At 45.3% G+C, this 16,560-nt stretch overlaps 1 protein-coding gene across 2 annotated transcripts in view; it reads right to left on the bottom strand.

The window, feature by feature from the left end:
• Positions 1-16,499, bottom strand: part of DIABLO (diablo IAP-binding mitochondrial protein) — a 23,554-nt gene extending 7,055 nt beyond the window's left edge. Inside the window, exons 1-5 of one of the 2 annotated variants that reach the window (XM_059408342.1) lie at positions 16,353-16,499; positions 15,419-15,545; positions 9,971-10,102; positions 8,899-8,943; positions 8,653-8,749 (exon numbers count right to left, since the gene is read on the bottom strand). In XM_059408342.1, coding sequence (XP_059264325.1) covers positions 8,653-8,749; positions 8,899-8,943; positions 9,971-10,102; positions 15,419-15,545; positions 16,353-16,402 — 451 coding nt within the window. In that variant the 5' untranslated portion in view covers positions 16,403-16,499. Of the gene's footprint in view, positions 1-8,652; positions 8,750-8,898; positions 9,010-9,970; positions 10,103-15,418; positions 15,546-16,352 lie in introns of both variants that reach the window. The other variant, XM_059408341.1, reaches the window with a different exon arrangement.
• Positions 16,500-16,560: the final 61 nt, after the last annotated feature.

The raw sequence follows: 16,560 nt of genomic DNA, 5'->3' as shown, positions 1-16,560 counted from the left end.
GGGGCGCCTGGGTGGCTCAGTGGGTTAAACCTCTGTCTTCAGCTCAGGTAACGATCCCAGGGTCCTGGGATTGAGCCCCGCATTGGGCTCTCTGCTCAGCAGGGAGCCTGCTTCCCTCTGCCTGCCTCTCTGCCTGCTTGTGATCTCTGCCTGCCAAATAAATGAAATCTTTAAAATAAGTTTTTATTCAGAGAGCACGAGCAAGCGCAAAAGTTGGGGGAAGGGGCTGAGAGGAGAAAATCCTAAGCAGACTCCCCACTGGGCACACAGCCCCATGGGGGCTCCCTCACAACCCTGAGATCATGACCTGACCAGAAATCCAGAGTTGGATGCTTAACCGACTGAGCCACCCAGACGCCCCTACGTCTGTAAATCTTCTTACATGTTTTATTTCACACGCATACGTCATTCGCAACTTCCTTATCCACTCATCTCCGGGTTGCTTCCATATCTTGGCTCTTGTAAATAATGCTGTAAACACTGGGGGGCATGTATCTTTTTGAACGTGTCTTTGTTTTCTTTGGGTAAGTACCCAGTAGTGGAATTAGTGGATCATACTGTATTTCTATTTTTATTTTTTTGAGGAACGTCCATACTGTTTCCCACGGTGGGTGCACCCACTTACATCCCGACTAACCGTGCGCAAGGGCTCCCTTTCCTCCCATCTGGCCAGCACTTGTTACTTCCCGCCTTTCTGACGGGAGCCGTTCCGACAGGCGTGCGGGGTTCTCTTGTGGTTTTGATTTGCATTTCCCTGGTTATTAGGGTTGTTGAGCATCTTTTCATGTGTCCGTTGGCCATCTATGTTTCTTTGGAAAAATATCTCTTCAGGTCCTCTGCCTGTTTTATTCTTTTTGAAGATTTTATTTGCGAGAGAGAGAGCGCACGCGCGTGTGCGTGAGCAGGAAAGGGGAGAAGGTCAGAGGGAGAAGCAGACTCCCCGCAGAGCAGGGAGCCCGATGTGGGACTCGATCCAGGAACTCCAGGATCATGACCTGAGCCGAAGGCATCGGCTTAACCAACTGAGCCACCCAGGCATCCCTCTCTGCCTGTTTTTAAACTGGATTTCTTTTTTTGTGTGTGTTGCATTGTGTAAGTTCTGTATGTATTTTGGATATTAACCCCTTGTCAGATATATAATTTACAAAGTATCTTCTCCCATTCATTAGCTTGCCTTTTTGTTTTGCTGGTAGTTTCTTTTGCTCTGGTAGAGCTTTTAATTTCGGCGGGTGTAGTCCCAATTATTATTTTTTTGTTCCCCATACATGTGCTGTTGAGGGTGATGGCTGGCATTACTGCCTACGCTTGCTTTCAGGTTTATGGTTTCCGGCCTCACACTCGGGTCTTCAATCTGTTTATTTTTGTGGGCGCGATGTCAAAGTGACCCGGTTTCACTCCTGAGTGTAGCTGTCCAGTCTTCCCAACACCATCTGTTGGGAAACAGACCGTCTTTTCCCCGCAGTCTTGCCGCCTCGGTCGCAGATCCGCTGAGCACACGGGCCCGCCCCCTCTCCTGTGGCGTCCATCAGTCTGTCTGTGCCCGTACCACACTGTCCTCCCGCAGGTGCGGTGTGCTTTGACATCCAGGACTGATACCTCCTGCTTTGTTCTACTTTCTCAAGATCACTTTGGCTAGTCAGAGTCTTGTATGGTTCCATACGAACTTGAGGATTATTCCAGTTCTGTGAAAAATGCTACTAGTACAGTGGCGGGGCTGCACGGGCTCTGTAGCTTGTTTGGGAGAGCAGCATTATCTTAACAATATTAATTCTTCCAACGCGCGAGAGCATGGTGTGTCTTTACATCTCTGTTGTCTTCAATTTCTTTCCTCAGTGTCTCATAGTTTTGACAGTATGTGTCTGTCACCTCCTTGGATAAATTTTTCCCCAAGTATTTTATTGTTTTGGGTGCAATTGTAAATGGTTAAGATTTTTAAAGGATTTTCATTTATTGTGTGTGTGTGTGTGTGTGTGTGTGTAAGCGGGGGAGGGGCAGAGGGAAAAGGAGAGAGAAAATACCAAGCCGACTCCGTGCCCAGCAAGGAGCCCAACAGAGGTTGCAATCCCACAACCTCGAGACCATACCTCAAGCTGAAATCAAGTGTCGGATTAGTCAGATTAGTTCAACCAACTAAGCCACCCAGGTGCCCCTTGTTAATCCTTTTTCTCCCTGCTCCCTTTAGTAAACCACTGAGTATGATGTTAGCTATGGGTTTTTCATATATGGCCTTTATTTTGTTGGGGGGGGGATGTTCTCTCTAAACACACTCTGTTGAGAGGATAGTATGACTGGATGCTTTATTTTGTCAAAAAAAAAATTTTTTTTTTGCATTCTTTGAGTTGCACCTATGGTTTTTATCCTTCCTCTTACTACCGTGAGGTGTCACACTGATTCGCAGATCTCGAACCATCCTTTCATCCCTAGAATACATTTCATTTGATATTGCTATATGATCTTTTTAATGTATGACTGAGCTCAGTTTGCTAATATATTTTTTTAAGATTTTACTTGACAAGTGTGCTCGCATGAGCACAAGCAGGAGGGACAGCAGCAGAGGGAGAAGCAGCCTCCCACTGCGCAGGAAGCACGACTCGGGGCTGGATCCCAGGACCCCGGGATCATGACCTGAGCCAAAGGCAGAGGCTTAACGGACTGAGCCGTCCAGGCACCCCAGTTTGCTAATGTCTTATTGAGGATTTTTGCATCTATGTGCATCAGAGATACTGGTTTTTGGTTTTCTTTTAAATATTTATGAGAGAGAGTGGGTGTGTGTGTGTGGTGGGGTGGGGTGGGGTGGAAGTGGGATGGACGGAGGAAAAGGGAGAAAGCTGAGTGCGGAGCCTGATGCAGGGGCTTGATCTCCTGACCGTGACATCCGGACTGGAACGGACACCAAGAGTAGGAAGGTGAAGGTACTGCACCACCCAGGCATCCCTGGTTTTCTTCTTTTTGCAGTGTCTTTGGTTTTGGTGTTGGGATAATGCTAGCCTTGTAGAGTGAATTTGGAAATTTTCTTTTGTCTTCTGTTTTTCAGAGTAGTTTGAGAAGAATAGGTATTTCTTTTTAAAATGTTTGGTGGAATTCAATTTGGTGAAGCCATCTGGCCTTGGACTTTTGTATGTTGGGAGGTTTTTTTTTTTTTTTTTTAATTCCATCTCATTACTAATAATTTTTCTGTTCCAATTTTCTGTTTCTTCCTAATTCACTTTTTGGAAGGTTTTTTTTTTTTTTTTTTAAATTATTTATTTATTTGACAGAGACACAGTAAAAGAGGGAACACAAGCAGAGGAAGTGAGAGAGGGAGAAGCAGGCTTCCCACTGAGCAGGGAGCCCGATGCGGGGCTTGATCCCAGGACTCCGGGATCATGACCTGAGCCAAAGGCAGATACTCAACAACTGAGCCACCCAGGCGTCCCAGATTTTCTATTTCTAGGAATTTAGTATTTCTTCTAGATTGTCCAATTTGTTGGCATATAGTTTTTCATAATGTTCTTTTAAACCTTTGTATCTCTGTGGTGTTCATTATTTCTCTTCCATTTCCAATTCTCAACACTTTTTTTTTTAATGAGTCTGGTGAAGGTTTATCCATTTTGTCTATCTTTTGAAACAAAGAACTCTTGGCTTCATTTTCTTTTTCTTTTTTTATGCTTTGAGTAATCTCTATACCCCAATCTGGGGCTCAAACCCAAAAACCCAAGGTCAAGAGTCAATACCAGCCAGGCGCCCCTGGCTTTACTGATCTATTTTTTAAAATTTCCCATTTAGGCGCCTGGGTGGCTCAGTCATTAAGCATCTGCCTTTGGCTCAGGTCATGATCCTGGGGTCCTGGGATTAAGCCCCACATCCGGCTCCCTGCTGAGCAGGAAGCCTGCTTCTCCCTCTCCCACTCCCCGTGCTTGTACTCCCTCTCTAGCCCTGTCAAATACATAAAATCTTTGAAGCAAAAATAAATAGGACTTTTTTTTTTTTTTTAATCTTTATTATTTTGTTCCCTCTACTAGCTTTGGGCTTTGTTCTTCTTTTTCTGGTTCCTTTAGGTGTAAGGTTAGATTTTTTTGAATTGTTTCTTGTTTCTTGAGGTAGGCCTGTGTTACTGCAAATGCAGAACTGCTTTTGCTGTGTCTCAAAGACTTCAGACCATCATGTTTCCATTTTTCTCCACGTATTTTTTGATCTTTGTTTTCTTGGTTGACCCACTCGTTTACATGTGTCTGTGTATTTTTCAAGTTTTTTTTTTTTTCTTGAAATTGATTTCTTGTCTCAATTCATAGTGGAAGGAAAAGATACTTGGGAGGATTTCAATTTTAAACTTAAGACTTGTTTTAAGGCTTAACATATGAGCTATCCTGAAGAACTTTCCATGTGCACTTGAAAAGAATGTATATTCTGTTTTGGGTTGGGATGTTGTGGGTGTGAATGTTAGATCCATCTGGGCTAATGCATTCCAAGCCACTGTTTCCTTCCTTTCTGTCTGTATTGTCCATCCTTTGATGCAAGCGGGGTGAAGCCCCTTGTTATCACTGTGTTACTGTCAACTTCTCCCTTTCTGTCTGTATTTGCTATATACAGGTGCTCCTATGTTGGGTGTGTATTTACGACGGTTCAGTCTCAGATGGATTCCTTTATCATTATGTACTGCCCTCCTCTGTCTCCTGCTACTGTCGTTGTTGTTGTTAGGTCGAGCGCACACACACACACACACACGCACACACGCACACACACATGGGAAGTGAGGGGGAAAGGGAAAGAGAAATTTTTCTTCTTTAAAGGTTTATTTTAGAGGCACAGTGCTTGTGGGGGATGGAAGTGCAGAGGGAGAGACAGTGAGATCTCGAGCAGACTCTGAGCGGGGTGTGGAGCCTGACGCTGTGTTCAATCTCGTGAACAGAGCTGAAACCAAGAGTCCGTCAGATCCTCAACACACTGTCCCACCCACGTGCCCAAGAGAGAATCTTAAGCAGGCTCCAGGCCTCGTGTGGAGCCCACACAGGGCTTAATCTCATGACCCTTTGATCACGATCTTGGCCAAAATCAAGAGGCAGATGCTCAAGTGCCCGAGCCACCCCGGTGTCCCACTGTACACTTTGTTTTAGTCTGTTCATCTGGTAGAAGCAGCCCTACCTGCCCCCCCATCCACATAGTGTATATATTTCTTCCATCCCTTCACTTTGTCTGTATGTGTCTTTAAGTCTGAAATGAGTCTCTTGAAGGAAGCTTATAAATGGGTCTTTTTTTTTTTTTTAAATCCAGTCACCCTATGTCTTCCGATTGGAGCACTTAGTCCCTTTACATCTAAAGGTAGTATTAAGTATGTACTTACTGCCATTTTGTAATTGTTTTCTGGCTGTTTCTGTTTCTCTTCCTTTCTTTTCTGAGTTTGATGGTTTTGTTCCTTTGTTTATCTATTATAGATTTTTGATTTTGGGCTACCATTAGGTTCCTATGTAACATCTTACATGCACTGTCATCTTTATTAAGGTGTTAGTAGCTTAAGTTCAAACACATCCTAAAAGCACTACATTTTTACTCCCCTGCCCCCCATGTTTTATGTATGTCTTATTTTACATTTTGTATATCCCTCGAGTAATTTTTATAGATATAATAGATTTTTACTACTTTTGTGGTTTAACCACCATGTTTTTCTAAATGAATAATATTTTTACCAAATATATTTGCTTTTATTTGTGCAATTTCTTCCTTTCAGAATTTTCTTTAACACGTCCTATATGGCTGGGCTAGTGGTGACGAACTCCTTCAAACTTTTGTTTGGGAAACTACCTTTCCTTATGTTTTGAATGGGTATTCTGGGTATTCTTGGTTGTAGGTTTTTTCCTTTTAGCACTTTCCACATACTATGCCACTTCCTTCTGGCCTGCAAAGTTTGTGCTGAAAAACCAGCTATCAAATACCCGTTCTGGGGTATCCCTTGCCTGTAATGGTTTTGCTGTTTGTAAAATGGTTTATCATCACTTTGGCAATATTGTGTCCTGGTGCGGATCTCCTTAGGTTCACCTCATTAAGAGCTCTCTGTGCTTCCTGGACCTGGAGGTCTGTTTCCTTTTTCGGATTAGGAACGTTTTCTGCCCCCTTCTGTCTCTTCTTCTTCTGGGATCCCTATAGTGCAAATGCTATTACACTTGATGTCACCGAGTTCCCTTAACCAGTTTTCATTTTTTAATTTTTGCTGTTCAGCTTGTTTTCCATCACGGTGTCTTCCACGTCGCTGACCCATTCTTCTGCATCCCCTAGTCTGCTGTTGACTCCTTCTGGTGTGTTTTTTTATTTCGGTTAAATTCTTCACCTCTGACTGGTGGTTTGTTTTTTTGAGAGAGAGCGAGCGAGCAGGAGGAGGGGGAGAAAATCTCAAGCAGACTCTGTGCTGAGTATGGAACCCCGTATGGGGCTCGATCTCACAACCCGGAGATCACCACCTGAGCCGGAACCGTGTTGCCAGACGCTTAACCTACTGTGCCATGCAGGCACCCTTTTTAGCATTTTCTTTGTTAAAATTCTCTGTTCATCCACTTTCTTCTCGAAGTCCAGTATCTTTATGAACATGACTTTGAATTCCTTATCAGGCACACTGTCCAATGACTGATACCCTCTGAACTGTTTTAATGTTCCTTTAGTCTTGAATCCTTACTCTGACACTTCTCTGCCAGCATTCTGGAGCAGCTTTCTGTCAATAATGATTTGATTTAGCTTTTTGTAATTTTCAATCTTCCTACATCATTTTGTTTTAGCTGTGATTTTTTTTTTTTTAAGATTTTATTTATTTGGGGCACCTGGGTGGCTCAGTGGGTTAAAGCCTCTGCCTTTGGCTCGGGCCATGATCCTGGAATCAAGCCCCGCATTGGGCTCCCGGAGCCTGCTTCCCTTCCTCTCTCTCTGCCTACTTGTGATCTCTGTCTGTCAAATAAATAAAAATCTTTAAAAAAAAAAAAAAAGATTTTTATTTATTTGACAGCACAAGCAGAGGGAGAGGAAGAAGCAGGCTCCCTGCTGAGGCATGTAGGCCTTCATCCAGGGAGCTGGGATATGACCTGAGCTGAAGGAAGACGCTAACTGAGCCACTGAGGTACCACGGTCGGTGATTTTTTTTTTTTTTTAATTTAACATATTCAGTTACTGTGATGACTTATGTTGGAACTTGTTCTATTTGTTTTAAAACTTCCCTGTCTTAATTGAATTTACCAAGTTTTCTTTGTTTAGCACGGTCTAATGTTGAGCTGATGATGTCTACCTTTTCTTTTCAAAACAACTATCAGCATGCTTTCACTTCTTTCCTAAACTGATTTAACATTCGGAAGTTTTGACAAGTTTACAAGTTTTGCTGAATTTTTTTCATTCTTCTATCTCAGTTCTTTCCTAATTTTTTTCTTCAAAAAGTGGTTTTTTTCAGAAAGCATACGCGGTTGGTAAACAGTATTTTTAGGTCTGAAAGATTTGACTGGATGTAAAATTATAGGTTACTGACTTATCGCCTTATATCCAGGGTTGTTGATCAGAAGCCATATCAGAATATACTCCCTTCGTAGGTAAATCTCTTTTCTTATAGTTGAAGTATTTTTCTTTGTATGTTTTACATTGAGCCTTTTTTGTCATGATTTAAAGTGTGAACCCTAATAATCAGTTTTGTGAAAGTTTTTTTCCCAGATAATTGTTACACTTTTATTTTCCCTTTTCTCCAGCTCAATCTAAGGCTGCCTGGCAATGTTCACGCCAGGCTGCCCCAGCAAACGTTCCTGTTCACTGTATCTCGAAACCCTGCTCCTACGTCAGTTTCACCCTTCATTCCACCTGTGCCTCTAGGATCGCAGATTCCTTTAGTTAACTAAGACTTCTTTTTTGTTTTTAGTTTTAAAAATACATATTATATCCTTTTTAAGATTTGGTGCTACAGACCCTAGTCTATTATCTGAAAGTCAGAAAACAGAAATTTCTGTGAGCTACCCAGTTTGAGACCAATTCAGGTAAGAATAGAGTTTTCTTCAAAATATAGTTAAAAACCTTTAGCTCACGCCCACTGGGTGGATCGAGAGGTCTAGAAAACATCCTGGTGAATGCGGAACCGCATTTTCTATACAGGGACCCGGAGATGCAGAGGCTTTAGCACCGTGCTGAATGCCGGTGTGGCTGCTTCCTTACGCACCCAGCATATCTCAGTGCATTTCGTAACCCTTGGGTCCCCATTTTCTTCATGTGCAGACGTGGGGATGCAAATCCTCAGTTCCTTACATTACAATGCCTATAAAATACTTACTGCAAAGCATGGAACAGACCAGTATTCAATAAATGGTAGCTATTCCTCGTCCTGGATTTGTCACTGACTAGGAGTCCAGGTCTCCATTTCTCCCATTTATATAGGTTCACATCAACGGGTGGTCTCCAGTCTCCAACGTGCCACAGTACGCCCAGTTATCCATAAATACCGGGGTTATAAAAGGAACAAAATGCTTAAAAATGATTTAGATGCCATTATTCTAATGGGCAATACCTGCATCGTTTTCTAGATACGGACTCCCTAGCTAGTGGAAATGGGGAACTTTCTCACAAAGGTACAGCCACGTGGGCCTTAGACGAATCTATATCCCTCATTTTACAGCCAGACGAAAACTCAAAGGGCCCCTTGGCAGTACACTCTGAACCTACCAGTTTGGTACGCAGCTTCTGCCGCCATCTCTGAAAGACCAAGTGCAGTCAGCCAAGTGGTTTCCAGCTTCAAGTATTCTTGCTGTTTTGAAGTCATCTGTAAATTAAACACGGCACATGAGATAACACGAAGAGGTTAATGAGCACGTAACACGGGCTTATTCCAGACAGACTTAGAGCACAGTCACTGTTAGCACAACGGGGCAGGGGCACTAATACAGAAACGTCCGTTAACGTTCTGCTTACCTCAACTCTGGCTCCTATGATCACCTGCCACACCTCATCTTCCTCCTGTGAATTCATTTTCCCAAGTAAACTTGTATATTGTCGGTACAAAGAAATTAAGGTATAAACAGCCTACAAACACAGAATAAAGTAAGTGAGGCATGTTCGGACCTGTGGGATTACACCCCAAGGGGAGAGAGTCCTGTTACAGCGACCCACTCTGTCCTTCCACGCCCCTGAAGCCGCACTACCGTGGCAGGTGGAGGCATTATCCCAGGACATACACACTTCCACTTGTCAAATTCTGTGTTTCTAAAAGTTTGTTAGGAATTCAGACAGAGAGATTACAATGTAGAGGAAAAACTCAGAAGGCAGAGGGGAAAACTGTGAAAAATGAAGGTACAATAGACCAATAAACAAGGGTTTGGATTATCCAGATACCTCTGTACGGGGGTAAGTGGTTTTCACACTGTCCCCACAGTGAAGCGCCTGGTGCTGCGAGTAGGAGACTCTCTAGACCCCTTTATTTGTAACTGCACCTAATCAGCTTGGTTTTGTCTTATAAACTGGGCTGCTGTATTTAAAGATTTTTCTTTCTCAGGGAGCCTGGGCGGCTCACTCGCTGGGTGGCTTCCTTTAGCTCAGGTCGTGATCCCAGGGTCCTGGGATTGAGCCCCGCATTGGGCTCCCTGCTCGGCAGGAGGCCTGCTTCTCCCTCTCCCACTGCTTGTGTTCCCTCTCTCGCTGTGTCTCTGTCAAATAAATACATCTTAAAAAACAATTTTTCTTCTTTTTCTTTTAAAAAGCGTTCCTGGAAAAAAAAAATCTAAAAATCACTGCTTTAGGTCAAGGGCTCAACCAACTTTTGTTTTGTTTTAGGCTTTATGGGCCCTATAGTCTGTTACAACTCTTCAACCTACAGAAGCAGTCTTAGAAAATACAGAGAGATATAGACAAATATAGAACATAGAGACAAAGGAGGCTGGCAACACTCCAGCGTTGCCACAGCAACAGATACCCCGCTAGATTTGGTTTACAAGCCATAGTTGGCTAACCCCTGGTTTAGCTCAAGACTCAACAGGAAGACACTTACCTTAGTATATTCAGTGATCGCTTCAATCAGTGCGTATGTGGTCTGCGAGAGAAAGGTGGAGGTGCTGTCTGTCACCAAAGACACAGCCCTCCTCATTAACGCGTCATTACTAAGAGAATGAGGTTCCAATTTCTGAAAGATATAAACATTTTCACTCAACTTCTAACCTGAAGCTCAAACCGAGAAACAAGTGAAAAACACTTGCCACACTGCAACTGCTTGTTTTCTTTTTAGGCTTTGTTCTGGCTCTTAAAGATCATATAGGAGCGCGCCTCCCATCTACTCGGATTCTTTATGCCATGTTCCAAAAAGCCAAGCATTTCTCTACATGAAATAAAAGTCTAGTAATTATAACCAACAAATCTGATGAAGTTATGATTCATTCATTACCACAGTGCTAGATGCTTGGGATATGAAGACACATAAGATATATTCTCTGTCCTCAAAGATTTCAGATGGGCAAGGGGAGGCGCTGGGGCTGAGAGAGAACTTGAACAATTAATGCAAATCAAATACCATGGGAGCTATGGCCGAAGTTTGTGTATCTTTTTTTTTTTTAATTTTATTTATTTATTTGACAGACAGAGATCACAAGTAGGCAAGGAGGCAGGCAGGGAGAGAGGAAGGGAAGCAGATTCTCTGCTGAGCAGAAAGCCCGATGTGGGGCTTGATCCCAGGACTCTGGGATCATGACCTGAGCCGAAGGCAGAGACTTTAACCCACTGAGCCACCCAGGCACCCCTGTGTATCTTTTTTTAAAGATTGTATTTATTTGAGAGAAAAAGAGCACCAGGGAGAGGAAGACCACCTGCTGAGCAGGGAGCGGGCCATGGGGATTGATTCCTGGACCCTGAGATCATGACCTGAGCCGAAGGCAGACACTAAACTGACTGAACCACCCAGGCGCTCCAGACGTCTGTACAAGCTACAAGTAGGGGCATGCATGAAAAAGTCACTTCTGTATTGCATGAAAATAGCTTAAAGAGGCTTTACAGAGTTGATGAGGGATAAGCTGAGTCTAAGAAAGTAAGTGGGTGGATGGGGGAGAGCGATTCTGAGCAGAAGGAACAGTACAGTCCTGGGTAGGGGGTGGGGCTCTTCACTCTAACCTCAGCTATTAAAAAAAAAAAAAAAGCCAATATAACTATCTCAAGAGTTAAGGAAGTATGGCCACCTTAACTAAATTCAAGTATTCCCTGCTTTCTGAAAGTTTGCGTGAAGTTTCTTTGCTTTAAAGGTATCTGACTGTATTCGTAGCTGACTTCAAACACCAAAAGTCCAGAGAGGATTTTCAGGTTTACAAAGAAAAAAAGCTGTCACTGGACTAAATGTTCTTTGCAAAAACCAAAGTGTCATAACATGAGCTTTTGGAAAGATACTCTTCACTGTATGCTGAATTATGAAAGGTTTATAAGAATGCTCTACTTGGGGTGCCTGGGTGACTCAGTGGGTTAAAGCCTCTACCTTCGGCTCAGGTCATGATCTCAGGGTGCTGGGATCGAGCCCCGCATCGGGCTCTCTGCTCAGCGGGGAGCCTGCCCCCCCACCTGCCTGCTTCTCTGCCTACTTGTGATCTCTGTCAAATAAATAAATAAAATCTTTTTTTAAAAATATATTTTTAAATTTATTTATTTGATAGAGAGAGATCACAAGTAGGCAGAGAGGCAGGCAGAGAGAGAGGGGGAAGCAGGCTCCCCGCTGAGCAGAGAGCCCGACGCGGGACTCGATCCCAGGACCCTGAGATCATGACCTGAGCTGAAGGCAGAGGCTTAAACCACTGAGCCACCCAGGTGCCCCAATAAAATCTTAAAAAAAAAAAAAAAAAAGATGACTCTTAATCTCACAAAACAAACAGGGTTGCTGGGGAAGGGGTGTTGGGAGAAGGGGGGTTGGGTTATGGACACTGGGGAGGGTATGTGCTTTGGTGAGCGCTGTGAAGTGTGTAAACCTGGCGATTCACAGACCTGTACCCCTGGGGATAAAAAAATATTTTTATAAAAAATTAAAAATAAAAAAATAAGAAAAAAGAAAAAGTTGTCAGTCAAGAAATCTTTGACACATGAACAAATCCAGAATTTTCCTTTACAATTAAGTAAGCATTACGTATCTTGCACTGAAGGTACAGAAAGAGTGAAAAGAATATTATTTCTGCTCACTGGAAGCTAACTTTGATATACTCTAACTTACATCTTAATAATACATTTTCTTTTAATCTCAGCGGAGGGCTTGATCCCCCAACCCTGAGATCACAACCCGAGCCTGAACCAAGAGTCAGATGCTTAACCGGCCGCGCCGCCCACACCGCATCTCACAAGTCTTCCCTTGCACCCAGCAGCCCAGGTGTTACCACTTTTTTATAGATGAGGAGATGGAAACTCCGAATATTCTGTTACAGAAACTCTCCCAAAAAGTCACATTATCTAGACCTTAAACCACACCTTCGTCAATGTTTGTGCCCTTTCTGTGATGCGCTGCTGACTCAGGGGAGTGCAATCAACCAGTATCAGACTACAGCACGAGTGGTCAGAAAGACGGAGATCACTGTTGGTCAGAAACTCTGAAAGGCATTAAAAAGAGGTGGGAGTTGGGCCTGAAGATAGCCAGGATGAGAACTGCCAGGCAGCCTGGGGAAGAAGAAATAATGAGGAGAAGAATACATCCACTGCATTCAGGGAACATCCGGGGATCTGACCTGGTCACAACAAAGGGCATGAGGGAGGGGAGAGCGCGAGGAGTCGAGGACGCGGAGAGCCGGCTGGGGCGGAGCTCTGCAGCACAGGGTTCCGAAAACAGAAGTGGAACTACTGTTCCTGCAGGAAAATGACCTGAGGCTCCTGTCAGGTGGCCCAGAACTGAGGTAACTGGGGCTGAAGAAAAGTGTATGAACTGAGAAAGGACAAACCCAGAAAATTCGTTTTAAGGGAAGAAGAAATGCTATCCTAATTGTGGCAGAAAATGGCCTGGTGCTCAAGTAAGGGTTTTAGAATCAACAATTCATGAACAAGCAGAGATTGGGCTCATGAGAAAGCCTCAGAAGATGCTGCAAAGACTTGTGATCAATGGAGCTGATCTTCTTTTTTCTTTCTTCTTCTAAGAATTGTATTTATTTATTTGAGAGAGAGAACACAAGTGGGGAGGGGAGGAGCAGAGGAAGAAGGAGAAGCAGGCTCCCCACTGAGCCCGCTTCTGGGCTTGATCCCAGGACACTGAGATCAGAACCTGAGCCAAAGGCAGGCGCTTAACTGAGCCACCCAGGCGCCCCTGGAATGGATCTTGTGATAAACACACATTTAAGTATTAGAACTATTTTGTCAAACTGGGGTTTGCTAGTTTCCTATTTAGCTCTTTCTCAGAAAGCATATAATCAGTGATCTTTTTAATAAGGTATCACTTTCATATCACCTCCCTGCCAACTCCACCTAGATGTCTACTACATGCTTTAGACTGTCATTTCCAAAACTGAACTCTTGATTTCATCCTCCCAAAACGTACCACCCTCCCCTCCAACAAATGCTAACTCCATTCTTCCAGTTGCTTAGGCTTTTTAAAAAATCCTGGAATGGGGCGCCTGGGTGGCTCAGTAGGTTAAGCCTCTGCCTTCGGCTCGGGTCCTGATCTCAGGATCCTGGGATGGAGCCCCACATCGGGCTCTCTGATCAGCAGGGAGCCTGCTTCCCCCTCTCTCTGCCTGCCTCTCTGCCTACTTGTGATCTCTGTCTGTCAAATAATAAACAAGATCTTTTTAAAAAAATTTTAAAAATAATTTAAAAAAAATCCTGGAATATACTCCACATTCAATCCAACAGCATCTTGTGCTGACCACATTTGGTCCACTTCTCCCCACCTACACTGGTGCCTGCCTACTCAAGCCTGGACTAGGGCAACAATCTTCCATTGGTCTTCCTAGTTTCACAAAGCAACCTTTAAAAACTCATGTGAGGGGCGCCTGGGTGGCTCAGTGGGTTAGGCCTCTGCCTTCGGCTCAGGTCATGATCTCAGAGTCATGGGATCGAGCCCCGCGTCGGGCTCCCTGTTCAGCAGGAGCCTGCTTCCTCCCTCTCTCTCTCTGCCTGCCTCTCTGCCTACTTGTGATCTCTGTCAAATAAATAAAAAAAATCTCTAAAAAACAAAACAAAACTCATGTGAGATTTTAACAACCTTGTGTTAAAATCCTCGGTGGCTGCCTTTTCTGAATAAAATCAAAAGCCTTACGATGGCTCAAAAGGACAAAACAGTCTGACCCTCAGCTAATTTTCTGGCTTTGTGTGTTATGCTTTCTCATTCCACTCCAGCCACAGTAACTTTTGCTGGTCATCAAACATATTGGGTAGACACACCTGCTTTCTAGGCCTTTGCACTCAAGAGTTCCTTCTGCCAGGGAAACTCTACTCCAAGATATTACCACGGCTTATTCTTTCAGACCATTCTGATCACGACTTTCACATCACCTTATCACATCCTCTCTTTTCCCTAGAATGTTTGTTTTTTTGGGTTTTTTTGAGAGAGAGCGTGGGGGGGCCGCAGGGGCAGAGGGAGAATCTTTTTATTTTTTTTTTTTTTTGTAAGATTTTATTTATTTGAGAGAGAGAGAGGACAGTGGGAGAAATAGACTCTCTGGCGATCAGAGAGCCTCATGTGGGGCTCGATCCCAGACTCCAGGATCATGACCCGAGCAGAAGGCAGTTGCTTAACCAGCTGAGCCACCCAGGAGCCCCCCAGAAGGAGAATCTTAAAGAGCCTCCATGCCCAGGATGGAGCCCCATGCAGGGCTAATGTGGCCCGATCTCATGGCCCTGAGACCATGACTTGCGCCTAAATCAAGAGTCAGATGCTTGGGGCGCCTGTGTGGCTCAGCAGGTTGAGCTGCAGACTCTTGATTTCAGCTCAGATCATCATCTCTGGGTTGTGGGATGGAGCCTGGGATAGGGCGCTACGCTCAGTGCAAAGTCTGCTTCTGCTTATCCCTCTCCCTCTGTTACTCACCCCACCCCACCCCGCATACATTCTAAAACAAATAAAATCTTAAAAAAAAAAAATTAAAAGAGAGTCAGACTCTTAACCGACTGAGCCTCCCAGGCACCCCCACCCCCACCCCAGAATGCAAGTTTTACGAGAGCAGCGTATGGCACATTAAAGTTGCTCAATAAATTTTTGTTGAATGAAAGACTATTTTGTTGACAGACTATAATATCCCCTTTCTTATTCTCCGCCCTCTTTACACAATTTGACCACCCTGACATACTGTTCCGACCAAATGGGACAGTTAAAAATGCAAACATTACCAGATCTGTTCAGCTATGAGACGATGATGCTGGTGCAGGAGAAAGTAAACCAGTGTTGCGAACACTGGGCAACACGAACAGCTTGCCTGATGGCTCACTGCCCAGGTGAGACTTCAGGAAGGCCCAGCACACTAAGCGACACCCAGCGGCGCTACAGTATTTTTACCTGTGCAATGGGAACCGCACACAGGGTCACGCCAAATCCAACCGCCACAGTTTTGTGCCATGGTCTTATCAATTCTGAGAAGCAGCGCTTCTTGAAGTTAGTCACGACAGGAACACACTGTCTGTACCTAGAAACACAAGTCGGACTTAGGAAGGCAGGAACTACCAATCTGTACGTCTGCAGGGGGTTGGAAACTCACACTCGGCCAAGCAGGCGCCCACACGAAGATGCTGGGTCTGCCTTCCAGACGACAGGGCTCGGTGGGGAGCTGTGAGTCTGGAAAGCCCCGACTCGCTGGAAGGAGCAGCTGCTACCCAACTCCCGGGCACCTGGCCGCGCGGGGATGCGGGCACAGTGATCTCGAAGTTTAACCGGCAACAGGTGCGGAAGTTTAAAAGACCGTCTCAGAGCTTTTTTAAAACCTCGGGTCAAAAGAAAAACAAAAACAAAAACAAAAAAAACACTGCCGCAGGCACATGCAGCTCCGGACCTCCGAGGGTCCCCGCTAGGCCACAGCTGGAACGGGGACTGACCAGCTCCCCTCCCGCCCGCAGAGAAAACTTGCTCTCGTAACCCGCCGCTCGCCCGGGCGGCTCCCGATCTCCCTCCAGTGACGGCGACGGGCCAGCGGGAATTCGAGCACAGGCTGAGGCTCCCCAGAAAGCCAACCCGAGCCTGCGGAGGGGGCGCACCGGCGTTCACCCAGGGGAATAACGGAAAAGCCGTCAGTGGGAAAGAAACCCCGGCTTTGGCCCCGGGAGGCCGGAGGCAGAGTCGGGACGTCCTCGGGCCAGAGAGGGGCGGGACGCAGCGGCCCGCTCGGCCGAGAAGCGAAAGGAGCGCCAGCTAGACTGGCGCTGCCCTCCCGGCCACAGCGCTACCTGCGGCGCCTCCCCCTTTGGGGTACTGCCCTCATACCCGACCGCAGCGGTACCTGAAAAGGGAGGCAACGCTCCGCGACAGCCAACTCCTCAGAGCCGCCATCCCGCGGCGGCCAGACGCCAGACGTACACGCCGGAAGTGACGCCGCTTCCCGAGCGGAGGACGGGGCGCGGCCTCTTCTTCAGTGGGCCTGGCCCCATTACCACACCCCAACCCGAAGGAGCAGTCGGGATTGGACGGGAGGTAGGGAGGGGGCGGGG

The sequence above is a fragment of the Mustela nigripes genome, chromosome 8 (genome assembly GCF_022355385.1).
Source record: "Mustela nigripes isolate SB6536 chromosome 8, MUSNIG.SB6536, whole genome shotgun sequence".
NCBI classification, from domain to species: Eukaryota; Metazoa; Chordata; class Mammalia; order Carnivora; family Mustelidae; genus Mustela; species Mustela nigripes.
The sequence above is the reverse complement of the archived record's forward strand: the minus strand, read 5'-3'. Positions and strand labels throughout refer to the sequence as shown.